The 13424-nt window shown below is 51.3% G+C and overlaps 1 protein-coding gene across 1 annotated transcript; it reads right to left on the bottom strand.

Annotated features, from left to right (window-relative positions):
• Positions 1–4280: 4280 nt before the first annotated feature.
• LOC311202803 (uncharacterized protein) lies at positions 4281–9965 on the bottom strand. The gene is made up of 12 exons (XM_084277465.1): positions 9928–9965; positions 9537–9559; positions 9165–9184; positions 8572–8625; positions 8126–8146; positions 7744–7764; positions 7359–7379; positions 6973–6993; positions 6573–6593; positions 6180–6200; positions 5454–5474; positions 4281–4728 (listed from the first exon to the last, which is right to left on the bottom strand). Exons 3-12 carry the CDS (start codon positions 9166–9168, stop codon positions 4556–4558), a joined length of 378 nt encoding a protein of 125 aa, XP_084133591.1. The 5' UTR covers positions 9169–9184; positions 9537–9559; positions 9928–9965; the 3' UTR covers positions 4281–4555.
• Positions 9966–13424: the final 3459 nt, after the last annotated feature.

Below are 13424 nucleotides of genomic sequence, written 5' to 3'. Positions count from 1 at the left end.
TCATACAGACCCATAGTTGGTGCGACAAACCCAAAAAGTAAAAGCACAGAGAACCATCTCTGCACTTCCCTACGGAGGTTGCTTCGCCGTTGTTTGGATTCTGCCAGCGTGGAACCTCCAAGTGCGAGCAGGGTGTTTGCCGACTTGTTGTCCTCCTTCGTCACCAGGGTGCACGGGTCACAAGGGCGTCCGATGATCTGATCCTGTGGATAAAAACTCACAGTTTTCATTAGTTTTATTCCGGAGGTCTGGCTTAATGGATTTAAGTGGACACCATTTAACTCTACCATCTTTTTTCAGCATTTGAGTCCAAGGGGGCTTTGCGGCGTACCCGATTTCCCCACTGAATCCAACCAGGGCTATAGCTAGACACTCTGACATTGCCAGTGATTGTGTTGAGAGCTGTTTGCGGAAGGGTAGGTATGTCTTGGCTGGTTCGATGCCCAAGTGTCTTAGGGCGAGTTTTCTGCCTTTCATGATAAGGTTACCAAGGCACTCAACTCCTGGAGCGAATGCACGCGACGGCTTCCCCAGGACTACCCACTGTATCGGTTGGGCTTTTTCAGGGGGGCCTTGAGCTAATGCTCCTACACCCCCTCCCTCTGTGAAATGTACATACAGGTCGAGTGGTACCTCCGGGTTCCATCTGTTGAGCGTACTTGATGGTATCTGTTGCTCGATAAAGTCGAGAGAGTTCCTCGCCTCTGCTGTCAAACTTTTCTGCTCCCAAGGGTGTTTCCCTTTCAAGAGATCATACAAGGGATTCATGATTTCTGGAGGGATCAGGACGATATTGCGAAGCCATTGCAAAGATCCCACTAACTGTTGCATGTCATGGAGCGTTTTGATGTCCCAACGGATTTTTATTAGAGGCGGGGTTACATAAGAGCTTGTTATCCCCACCCCCAAGAAACTCACACATGGGCCTTTCTTAATTTTCGCGCTCGCGATTTCGAACCCGTTCAGTTTTAGGGTCTCAGAGACCGTTGTTACCAGCTGGTCCACTTGACTCCCTGTTGGTGCAGCGATCAAGATGTCATCCATGTACTGAATGATAGTCGCGGTTGGGTCGCTGCGTCGTACTGGTGCCAGCGCTCGATCCACAGTGATTTGGCAGATGGTAGGTGAGTTGATCATTCCCCTGAGGCAGCACCTTCCACTGGAAGCACAGGTTAGGGCGTTGGCTGTTTGGAAACACGACAGAAAAAGCAAACCGCTCCTTGTCCTCCTCGTGCAAAGGTATAGAGAAAAAACAGTCTTTAATGTCAAGAACAGCACAAGGTTGCCCTTTTGGTATCATAGAGTTCATGGGCAGCAGTGTTTGAACAGGGCCCATAGGCTGAATTCTTTTATTTACTTCACGTAGGTCATGCAGTAGGCGAAACCCTTGGCTGGTTCGTTTAGGTATTACAAAAACTGGAGTGTTCCATGGACTGGTGGAAGGCTCTATATGACCTCGCTGTAATTCACGGTCAAGTAGCTCAAGAAGAGCATCCATTCGAGGCTTTGACAGGGGCCACTGCTCAACCCACACCGGGTCAGATGACTTCCAGGTCAGTTTAATTGGTGGAAGTGGGTATGCGGCAGTGGCCCTCACGGTAAATTTGTCACCTTAGCATTCAATAGGGTCAAAGCGTCCCTTCCCAGCAAGGGTGGGACTCCTGATATGACATATGGAAAGAGGGCGATGGGTTTCTCTGGCCCTCCTTCAGTATGGAGTGTGATTACTATTAATTGGGCACTCTTCCGGGCTCAGGACACTCCTCCAACTCCACCCACCATGGGGGCATCTTCCAGTCTCCAGTGCGGGGGCCAATTTGTTTCAGGGATGACTGTAACGTCTGCTCCGGTATCAATCAAAAATGGCACACTGATGGTAGTGTCATCTAAAGAATAGTAGAGGGAGCAGACCCCCCACACCACTGGTGGACCATCACACCTCACGGCTAGGGCCACCCTGGGGTCCCGTCCGTGGGTTTTTGCTGTCCCTGAGGGAATGTCAAATTTGCTTGAATTGTCGGAGGCAAAGTCAGATTTGCTTGAAGTGTTGGTTGGGCCGTGTAATTGGTCATACCTTGAGGGGGCAGCAAGTTCGGGGGTGCCCCACCCCATCTGGGGTTGGCGTAATTGGGCCGCCTCGCATTCCAGGTGGGAGAAGGCTGTGTGCGGCCTGGGCGCCCTCTCCCCCTCCCGTTTCCCTGGGGTTTACACCTGCAATCCCTGGCAAAATGCCCCTTTTTCCCACAGGCCCAACACGGTCCCCTGGACCGGCATTGATGCAGGGGAATTGCTGCTGCTAAGTTTTTACATTGGGGGCAATACGCTGCATTGTGGCCAGTCAGACCACCTTTGAGACCCGCCACCGTGTCAGCTACTGCAGTGCGAACAGCTGTCTGGAGTGGAACTAGCTGTTCTTCTCTTGCAACATGCTTAATCATGTCTGCAAGGCTTGCCCCTGCTGGCAATGAGCGCAGAATTTCTCTGGTTGCCGAATTGCACTGCTGACGTAAGCATTCTGCCACGACCGGGCCTTTTGCTTCCGGAGGCAGTGACGACGAGTCGACTGCTGCCTGGAGGCGATCCACAAATTGTGTGAAGCTTTCACTTTCGCTTTGCTTTATTGTAGCCCATGGCGATGGTTTGGCAAGCGTTTTAGCGACTGCACGAATAGCCTCCCTGGCTGCACGAGTAGTTGCCATAATCTCAGCATTTCTGAGTCTCTCAGCTTGTGCTTGGGGGGTAATCATGGTTGGATCTGAACCCATTAATCGCTGCAAGCTAGAACCGTCTAAAGGATGATTATTGCCAGTTACTTGTGCCAGTAACCTTGTACAGTTATCCCTCCATTCTTGTTTAAAAACAATCAGCCCTGATCCACCAAAAATCATTCTACAAATTTGCATTATGTCAAAAGGGAGCAGGTCGTCTCCCCCAAACAGACTATCTATAAGGGTAAGGGTCATGGCCGAATTGAGTCCCTTCTCAGCGATCGCTTTAAGAATATTTTGCACAGTCTTAGGGTTTACTGGCAAATAAGCTCTCTGTCCTCCGCTCATCACCTGGACTGGGAATGCCAGCACAGATGGTGGGACCCAGTCACCACATGTATTCTGAATTTCCTTCCAATCTGTGAGACCAAGTGTTACCTCTCGCGGCTCCTTTTTACTTTTGGTGGAGAAAGTCAGGTTTTTAATTTGATTGATTCCCGATTCCTCCTCCTCCGAGCTGGAATCGGTTGTGAGCTGCTCGCCCTGACTCGTGTCTGACTCAGAGCCGGAACTCGACTGCCAAGCCACTTCCTGGTTCTTACTCCTTTTTGTTGGGCTCCGGCCCCGCCCATAACGTCTGTGATTGGTCCGTTCTTGTTTCCTCCCCCTCGACCCGCCCCGCCTTCTAGGCGGGTCCCGATTGATTCTCTGCCTGTCACTCAAGTTGTTTTCTCTTTCCTGTTCACGTGAGCTAGCTAGCCGCGGTATTTCCTGCCTGTTCTCGCGAGAGGTGCCTTCGCTCCGCCCTTCTTTGCTGCCGGCGCCATCTTTAGGCACACGTGGCAGTGACCATATTTCCTGAGATTCTAAAATCTCGGCAGCACCTCCGGCTCCCTCAGCTAGCCCATCCTGCAAAGATCTTTCCTGCTCTTGTTCCTCAGAAAGCGGATCGAGGTTCAGGGGTTGAAGAGGTATGTCACCCTCAGATGAACCTTTAAGGTCTGTAGTCCCATTAAAATCTGGGAGCTGTGAAGTTTGTGTGGCAGCCCCGACTCCCAATTTCGGGGTAGCCAGCAAACATTTCCTTGCAGCTTTCCAGGTATCCTGTTCCTGAAAGGCTTTTTGCAAAGCCTGTACAACTTTTCCCCACGATAAAAGGTATTTCCCTTTGCCAGAAGACATAGCCTCCTCGGCCAGGACTTTGGTACATTTATCCCACACTGCAGGGTGGAGAATATCCACCGGCTGCTCAATAACCCCAGCTTGTAAAAACCTCGTAATAACGAGGGTAAAATCTTTAGCTTTACAATCAATACCCCATTGCTTATGTAATTCTGATACGACCTTCGTAAGGGCTTCCATCCTCCTCACGGGTCCGAGGGCGTCCCCTCCGCCGGGCTGGTCCAGCCGCACCGGCCGCCGTTCCCCGAAGTCCAGGCGAGTTCCCCGAATTCCAGGTGGTTCCCGGGTTTCAGCACCAATTGTCGCCGTTCACGGCGTGGTGACCTGGTTCAGTAACGGCATGGCAGCCACACTCTGGCCACTCGGGCCATCAGCATGCAGACACCAATGTGGTGGACAGCAAAATTGTATTTAATGGTCGTTGCAACAGCCTTATATAGCTTACATTCATGACATCACTTCCACGTGCTTACATCATAGGCTTAACGCTATTAGCTACCTAAGAAATTCTTGAGAAGGTCCTAGAAGCGTTCTAGCAGTGTCCTAGATTTCCGTACAGCACGACATCTTCCGAACGCCAGACCCTCACTACCTACAAGGTGAGATACATCCGATGCCTGCAGCTCAGTGCTCTGGGCCAATGAGAGGGTCCAGCAACGCGCAGGTCACTTCAAGCTGCACAAATTCCCAGACACATGGCCTTGTGCTTTCCCAGACCCAGGGATGGGGGATAGAGAGGACGGGCAAGGAGGGAAACAGTCGAGCACAGACCCTCCGGAGAGGACCCCACGCCATGACCGAGTTAATGGAGACTCACTCAGTCCAGAATGATGTTTCGCTGGAAAGAGAAAAAAATATTTGATCAGAGGGGACATCTTGTCATCCCATCACAACTCATGAAAGAGGAGGAAGAGCTCTTGCAGACCCAAAACTACTTCTCTCAAAATTGCAAACAGCCCCCAAACCCCGGGAATGGATCTCTGCAGCCTGGTCACATCCCATGAATGGTACCCAAGGGGCCCTGGTCAGGGAAGAGGGTCCAGCCTTATGCTGACCGCCCCGAGCTGCCCATCCTCCCAGGCACATGGCCTTGGGCTTTCCCAGACCCATGGGTTCTGGGATAGAGAGGACAGGCAAGGAGGGAAGGGCTGAGCAAGGAGCACCCAGGAAAGGGCTCATGCTATGAAGGAGGTCATAGAGGGATTCACTCAGTGCTGCATCTTGCTCCTCTGGAATAATAATAAAAAGCAGAATTTTATGAGAGGGGAAGGCTTTTCATGCAATAACTTCTCATGAAGAAGTAAACAGAGCTTGGACAGACCCTGGAATACTTTCTTGTGAAGTGCAAAAATCCCCCAAGCCCCAGGAATGGATCTCTGCAGCCTGGTCACATCCCATGGCTGGTGCCCAGGGACAAGCAGAGGGAAGAGGGCAAAACTCTGGTCTGGAGTCCTCAAGGCTGATGAGCTGGATGAATTGAGAGGATGGGCAAGGAGGGAAAGAGCCAAGCACAGAGCACCCAGGACAGGACCCCCCGCCGTGCCAGAGCTCATGGAGACTCACCAGTCAGCTCACGGACTTTCTCTGTAAAGCAAAACCAATATTTGATAAGCGGACAGAGCTTCTCATCCCTAACCCCAACCTTAATCCTAACCCTAGGAGCTCCGGAGTGAGCAGGCAGAGCTGGCAATTGCATCGAACTGGTGATATGGGAAGTGTGGAAAAACCCCAAACCCGCAAATCTACTCCTTGCCTGGTCATGTCTCATGGCTGGTGCTCTAGAGAGGCAAGAGGGGCAGAGCTCAGGCAGGACTTAAATTTCTTCCTTTTGGGTCATGGTAAAAGCCCTGTGAAGTTACAGCCATGGCTCCCTTCCAGCATGGACACATCCAAGCCTAGTGCCCAGTTCTCTTGGCAATTGAAAGGGTCCAGACCCGAGATCATCTCTTCACTCCACCCACGCACTCAGGCAGATGGCCTTGGCCTTTCCCATACTCCAAGGTAAAAGGATGGAGAGGATGGGAGAGGAGTGAAAGGTCTGAGCATAGAGTGCCCAGGAAAGGAAACCACGCCATTAATGAGGTCATAGAGGGACTCACTTAATATTGCATCTCACTCGTCTATAATTAAAAAAAAATAATAATTTGATGAGAGGGGACGGCACATGGCCTTGGGCTTTCCCAGACCCAGGGGTTCTAGGATGGAGAGAAGGGCAAGGAGGGAAAGGGTTGAGAACAGAGTGCCTGGGACAGGACCCCACGCTGTGCCAGAGGTCACAGAGGGACTCACCCCGTGCTGCATCTCGTTTCCCTGGAAAGAAAAAACAATATTTGATCAGAGGGGACATCTTGTCATCCCATCACTGCTCATGACAGAGAAAGAAGAGCTCTTGCAGACCCAAAACTACTTCTCCCAAAAGTGCAAACAGCCCCCAAACCCCAGGAATGGATCTCTGCAGCCTGGTCACATCCCATGGCTGGTGCCCAAAGCGCCTTGGTCAGGAAAAAGGGTCTAGCCCTGTGCTGGTCACCCCGAGCTGCCCACCCTCCCAGGCACATGGCCTTGGGCTTTCCCAGACCCAGGTTTTCCGGGATGGAGAGAATGGGCAGGGAGGGAAAGGGACAAGCACAGAGCGCCCGGGACAGGGCCCCACACCATGAAGGAGGTTGTAGAGGGACTCACTCAGTGCTGCATCTCGCTCCTCTGTAAATTTTAAAAAAAAAAGCATTATTTGATGAGAGGGGATGGCTTTTAATGTGGTAAGTGCTCATGGTGAAATAAACAGAGTGTGGACAGATCCCAGAATACTTTTTGAGAAGTGCAAACGGCTCCCAAACTCCAGGCATGGATCTCTGCAGCCTGGTCACATCCCATGGATGGTGCCCAAGTGGCCCTGGTCAGGGAAGAGGGTCCAGCCTTATGCTGACTGCTCCGAGCTGCCCATCCTCCCAGGCACATGGCCTTGGCCTTTCCCAGATGCAAGGATGCTGGGATGGAGACAACAAGCAAGGAGGGAAACAGCTGAGCACAGATCACTCAGGACAGGGCCCCACGCCATGTACAAGAACAAAGAAGGACTCACCCCGTGCTGCATCTCGTTTCCCTGGAAAGCAAAAACTGTATTAGATCAGAGGGGACATCTTGTCATCCCATCACTGCTCATGACAGAGAAGGAAGAGCTCTTGCAGACCCAAAACTAATTCTCCCAAAAGTGCAAACAGCCCCTAACCCCCAGGAATTTCTTGCCCTAGTTTGATCATATCCTATGGCTGGTGCCTTGGTCTTCTGGATAGCTGAGAGAGTTGAGCCCAATGCTGGTTTCTCAGAGTTGCCCACCCTCCCAGGAACATTACTTTGGGCTTTTCCCCAGTGAAGGGATGCTGGGATGGAGAGGATGGACAAAGAAAAATGTAAGCACAGAGAGCCTAGGACAGGACTCACGCTGTGCCAAAGCTCACGGAAACTCACCCTGTGCAGCTGCTGTTCTATCTGGAAAGTAAACAAAGCAAATCATTGGATCAGGCAATGGAGATTTTTCATGCCAACTGCTCCTGAAGAGCAGGCAGAGCTCGGGCATAATTGAGCTTGATTATTTGGGAAAGCAGAAATACACCCCAGGAGCAGTGCCCTGCAGGATGGTCACTACACACAGGTCATTCCCAGGGTCCCTGGACAGGGAAAGGGTCAGTCCCTGTGCTGGTCTCCCCAAGGTACCTACCCTCCCAGGCACATGGCCTTGGGCTTTACCAAACCCAGGGATGGGAGATGGAGAGGATGGGCAAGGAGGGAAAGGGACAATAATATAGTGCCCAGGACAGGACCCCACACCATGCCGTAGGTCATGGAGACTCACACATAGCAGTTGTTGCTCCAGCTGGAAAGCAAAGAATGAGAATTACTGGATCAGGTAGCACAGCTTTTCATGTCAACTGCTCGTGAGGAGCAGGCAGAGCTCAGTCAGAACCCAAAGTCCTTATTTGGGACATGGAAAAGGCCCCCAAACTCCAAGAATGGCTCCCTCCACTTGCCATCGTGGTGCCACAGGACTCTGGTCAGGGGAGAGGGTCCAATACTGAGTTGGTCTACCTGACCTGCCCACCCTCTGAGATACATGGCCTTGGGTTTTCCCAGAACCAGGGGTGCTGGTATGGAGAGGAGGAGCAAGGAGGGAAAGGGCCGAGCACAGAGTGCCTGGGACAGGAACCCAGACTGTGCTAGAGCTCATGGAGACTCACCTAGTGCTGCATTTCGTTTCCCTGGAAAGAAAAAACAATATTTGATCAGAGGAGACATCATCCCATCACTGCCCAGGCATGTATCTCTGCAGCCTGGTCACATCCCATGGATGGTACCCAAGGGGCCCTGGTCAGGGAAGAGGCTCCAGCCCTATGCTGACCTCCCCGCGCTGCCCATCCTCCCAGGCACATGGCCTCGGCTTTCCCAGACCCAGGGGTTCCGGGATGGAGAGGACGGGCAAGGAGGGAAGGGCTGAGCACGGAGCACCCAGGAATGGGCCCCCTGCTGTGCCAGAGCTCATAGAGACTCACTTCATGCTGATTCTACATGCTCTGGAAAGCAAACAGATCCGATAGAAAGTTTGTCATGCCATAACTGCTCCTGAAAAGCAGGCAGAACGTGGCTTTACACCAAACTACTTCCCTGAGAAGTGAAATCATCTTACCGATGCCACAAGAAAGCCTCCTTGAAGATTTGGTTGTTTCCAGTGGCTGGGGCCCTGGGAGAAGAACAGAGAGTAGGAACAAACCATGGGCTGGTCTGCCCGAGCCAGGGGAGATGCATGGATTGAGAGCAAGGGCAAGAAGGGAAAGGACTGAGCACAGAGCACCCAGGACATGACCCCACCCTGTGCTGGAGCTCGTGGAGACTCACCAATCAGCTCATAGAGATTGACCCTGTGCAGCTGCTGTTTCATCAGTTAACAGAGATTTTTCATGCCAACTGTTCATGAAGAGCAGGGAGAGCTCAGGCAGAAACCAAATTCTTTATTTGGTATATGGGAAGGGATCCCAAACCCCAAGAATGTCTCTCTCCATTTGGTCACATCCCATTGTGGTGCCACAATGCCCTGGGTAGCAGAGAGGCTCCAATATCAACTCGGTCTCCCCAAGCTGACAGCCCTCCCAGGCACATTGCTTTATGTGTTCCCAGACCCAGGGATGCTGGTATGGAAAGGATAGGCAAGGTGGGAAAGGGCCAAGCATGGAACCCCCCAAGACAGGACCTCACACCGTGCCGTAGCTCAGGAAGACTCACCCATTTCTTTAGTTCTCCAGCTGGAAAGTAATGGAAGAGAAATATTAGATCAGGTGGAATAGGTTTTCATGTCAACGGCTCATTAAAAGCAGGCTGAGGTTGTGCAGACCTGAAGTTGCTCATTTGGGAAATGGGAAAACACTGGCTGGCTTCCTGCCAGCCCGGTCACATCCCACATCTGGTGGCACAGGGCTTTGGGAAGGGGAGACTGTAGTCCTGGTCTGCAAGCTGCCCACCCTCCCAGGCACATGTCCTTGGACTTTCGTGAAGCCAGGGATGTTGAGATGGAGAGGACGGGCAAGGAGGGAAAGGGCCAAGCAGAGAGCACCCGGGACAGGACCCCACACCATGCCAGAGCTCACAGAGACTCACCCGTTGGTGTTGCGACTTGATTCCTTTGGAAATAAAAAGAGAAAAGCAAGCCATATTTAGTCATGGAGCAGGTTCTGATGATTTCACTACTCATGAGTGAACAGTCAGAAATCACCCAGACCCCCAACTCTTTTTGGGGAGTAGGACCAGAGCACCTTGCTCTAGTGGTTCCCTGCCAGGCAATTCCCCCATCAGCCAACCCAGGCTTTCTGGATTTAACCCCTAAGGTCAGGAATCACCCAAACACAAAGTCCCTTCCAGGGATGTTGGGGCTCCCCAGTGCAGCCCCTGCTTTGCCCCACTGCCCCTCACTGGGATTTATTGCAAATGCATTATTAATCTAAATGACAAGAAATATTTTAAACCCCCTGTGTAATAAGAAATCACTCACGGAACAGGCACAAGCTGCTGGTGCTTCAGTCCACTCAAAACTCCTGACCTTTGCTCAGTTTCACAATTAATGTCTGCGTGTAACTTGAGGCCCCACCCCAGGTGAGAAGCTGAAGTTCCTCTTCCAGGCACCAAAGTCCGCAGCCATAAAGCGTTAAGCAGGAACAAGAGAGAGAAGGGAACCCAACCCCCTCCCCATCCCAGCCTGGGTGCAGGTGCTGGAGGTGGCTTTTCCCAGAGCGGCACCTCTCCCTGCAGCCTGTGCTGAGGAACAGCACTGTGAGAGTTTTGGCACCTCAGGAGGTGTTAGGGGCAGAGTGAAACATCTTGGGATGGTCAGAGATGCATGAGAACTCAGACCAGTAGCAAGGCAGGGATCTTTACTGGTGGAAATGACTTTTTGTGGTTTCTGGGAATTATTATAGAGGAAAATATGGAGCAAACCCAATGTTCCCTGAGGTCTTTGTTCATGTTCTTGGACAGTGTGTCCACGCTCCCACCTCCTCCCATAAACTTCGTAACGCATCTCCCAGCATCTGGACATACTGGGACAGACCGGGGCTATGCCTGCTGGGGATGTCCCCTCCATTGGTGATCCCAACCAGATGGCTGCAGAAATGCCTTTCCACTGTATTTATGGTGGAAGGATCATGCTGCACCTTAGACCACAGTGAGGGTGGTGCCTGCATGAGGCTTTCTGCCAAGAAAACAACAGGAAACATGTAGTTTGCTTTGCTGACACATCCCCCAAGTCACGCATTGGCTGTTGGTCATGGTGCCTTGCTTTGTTTCCTCTGATTCCTTCACCCAAAACCCAGTGTCATGTGGAGCAGTTCAGACATGACTAACCAGCCAGACATCATGAGGAACACTATAAGGACCACCTAAAAGCTGCTTTTCCCAGGGACAAACTGGCCTATTTAAATATGAGACCCACACAGGTCATACAAAGCCCACTGCACTTCATGAGCCCAACCGCCCTACACACAGCAAATCCCAACTCCTTTTCCTCCTTTACTGACCTTCTGAAATATTTCACAGTCCTGCTGACATGCAGACCAGCTCGTTTGTAGTGAAGTTTCATTCCCACTGAATAATTTTCTGAGTTTCTATGGGTTCAAACACACCTACAAAGTGTTCTTCCTAACAAAGCGTGTGCCCTCAAATGTTCTATATATACGTGTGGCTTCTGATCTTTACCAAGGCAGGATCTCACACTGAATGACCTTCCACTACCTGCAGCACATATGTCTCTCCTCTGTGAGTTTTCTGGTGTACAGAAAGGTGTGAGCTCTGCCCAAAGCTCTTCCTCCACTCGCATCTTCTGTACTCAGGGTACTGGCAGGGCTTTTCCCCATGTGCATTTGCTGTTGGACAACAAGTTCCAAACTCCACATGAAGCTTCACACACACTTGAGGCACTTGAAAGCTTTTGTGCCTGCATCATGAGCACAGGCACCCCATCTTCACCTGCACACTTGCTGCTCAGGCCTTCTTTTTTACCCATTCCTTGAAGATCAGGGCCCCAGCTCTCTCCTCACTCCTGCATCTGGGTGAGCAAGTCAAGACTGGGTATAGAAAAACCTGTTCCAGAGATTGGGAGATAACTGCATGAGGGACTTGAGAATTGTAAAGTATTTGCAAAGTTAGAGAAATTCAAATTTCTAGAGAGGACACAGGGCAGGAGGATGGTGGTACAGTCATCCAGAACACCAGGTACCTGGGTGAATGTGCATCATCCACAGAGGACAACCATCACCTGTCATCCCAAAACCAATCATTGGGATGGAGCTAGTCCAGGGAAATGGAAACTGTCCCTGCAGGGAAGACTGATGTTTCCATCCAATGGAATGACACAGAAGAGAAACAAGAGCTTTTCCTTAATGTTTCTCTTCCCTCTGTCTCCCAGAACCATCAAGGAGATGATCTGTCTCATTCCTTAGTGGTGCAGACCTGGAGCCATCTGAAAATTGAGAGCATCTGCAACGCCACATCAGAGAGAAGCTCTGCGGAGAAAGACCTGGGGGTCCTGTTGGACAACAGGTTGGCCATGAGACAGAGCATGCCCCAGGGGCTGAGAAGGCCAATGGGATCCTGGGGGGCATTAAAAATAGCATGGCCAACAGGTCAAAGGAGGTGATCCTCCCCCTCTGCTCTGCCCTGGTCAGGCCCTAACTGGAATATTGTGTCCAGTACTGGGCTCCCTGGTATAAAAATGACAGAGATCTCCAGGAGAGAGCCCAGTGAAGGGCTACAAAGATGATTAAAGGCCTGGAGCATCGAGGAAAGCCTGAGTGAGCTGGGGCTGTTCAGCCTTGGGAGAAGGAAACTGAGAGGGGATCTGATCAATGTTTATCAATACTTGAAGGGTGGGACACAGGGAGAAATGGCCAGCTTCTTTTCGATGGTCAATGGGGACAGCACAAGCGGTGGTGGCCTCGAGTTGGAACACAGGAAGTTCTACACCAATCTGCGGAAGAACTTCACAGTGAGGGTGACAGAGCCCTGGGACAGGCTGCCCAGAGGGGTATGGAGTCTCCTTCTCTGGGGATATTCAAGACCTGCCTGGACATCGACCTGTGCGACCTGTCCTAGGGACCCTGCTTTGGTAGGGGGGTTGGACTCTATGAGCTCTGGAGGTCCCTTCCAATCCCTAAGATTCTGTGAATAAGCCAAACCTTTGGGAGCTCTTGGCTTCAGCCCTGGATTGGACAGGACTCCTTATCCAGAGACATCACAGTCTCATAATTCTCCAGAAAGATGTCCACATAGAGTGTCCTTTGCATCAGGTCCAGCAGGAACCATTGCTCCTTGGTGAAATACGTGGCCACCTCCTCAAAACTCACTGCCTCCCGCAGCAGCACCAAAAGATCTTCAGTACCTGGGGCTGGAATCACAGGCCCAAACACTCAAGAGGGAGAAGAGTAAACCCCCCAGAAGTCCTGGGGTGAAGAAGAGATGCTCAAGCCCATCCCAAGCAGTGTAGGAAAGCTTTGCAGTATTTCTTCCTCAATGCTTCACCACAATGAGGAAGAAAACCAAGGACTTCCCATGAGGAATCTGAGATTCATGGATCTGAAAATAAAGCTGCAAGCAGGAGCCAAGGAGATGGGCAGAAAGGGGCTGTGAGGGAGAAGGGCCCACAAACTGTTAGAAATGCCAATGGTCCTAAAGAAAGGACTTGAGGTAGACACGTTAGTGAAACAGTAGTTTATTATACATTCTTGCAAGAGTGGGTGACCTAACAAAGTAGGCACACCTTTGGTCAGAGTTTGTAGCACTTTTATTATATATCCTTGTTCAAAAATCATTAGGTTACCTCACACACCTGTACATATTCGTAACCTGTCCTGCTCTGTATTAAAATGAGTTCCAAGAAGTGATTTCCATCACCTCCTCCCCACTGCGCCTGTGCACTGCTGTTTGGTGGTGGTGGTTGAGGGTCGTGGGGATGAAGTCGGGTGGCTCCTCTTCGTCACTGCAAGTAACCTTCTGTCT

This window comes from Gallinula chloropus (genome assembly GCF_964237585.1).
Source record: "Gallinula chloropus genome assembly, chromosome: 32".
NCBI lineage: Eukaryota > Metazoa > Chordata > Aves > Gruiformes > Rallidae > Gallinula > Gallinula chloropus.
This window is presented reverse-complemented; position numbering and strand designations above follow the sequence as displayed.

What these genes read in the sequence shown, in the direction of transcription:
- LOC311202803 (XM_084277465.1), bottom strand. An exon ending in GAAACGAAATGCAGCACTAG is followed by an intron (nt 7,765 to 8,125) that starts GTGAGTCTCCAT and finishes TTTGCTTTCCAG; the next exon opens with CTGGAGCAACAACTGCTATG. An exon ending in GAAACGAGATGCAGCACGGG is followed by an intron (nt 5,475 to 6,179) that starts GTGAGTCCCTCT and finishes TTTGCTTTACAG; the next exon opens with AGAAAGTCCGTGAGCTGACT.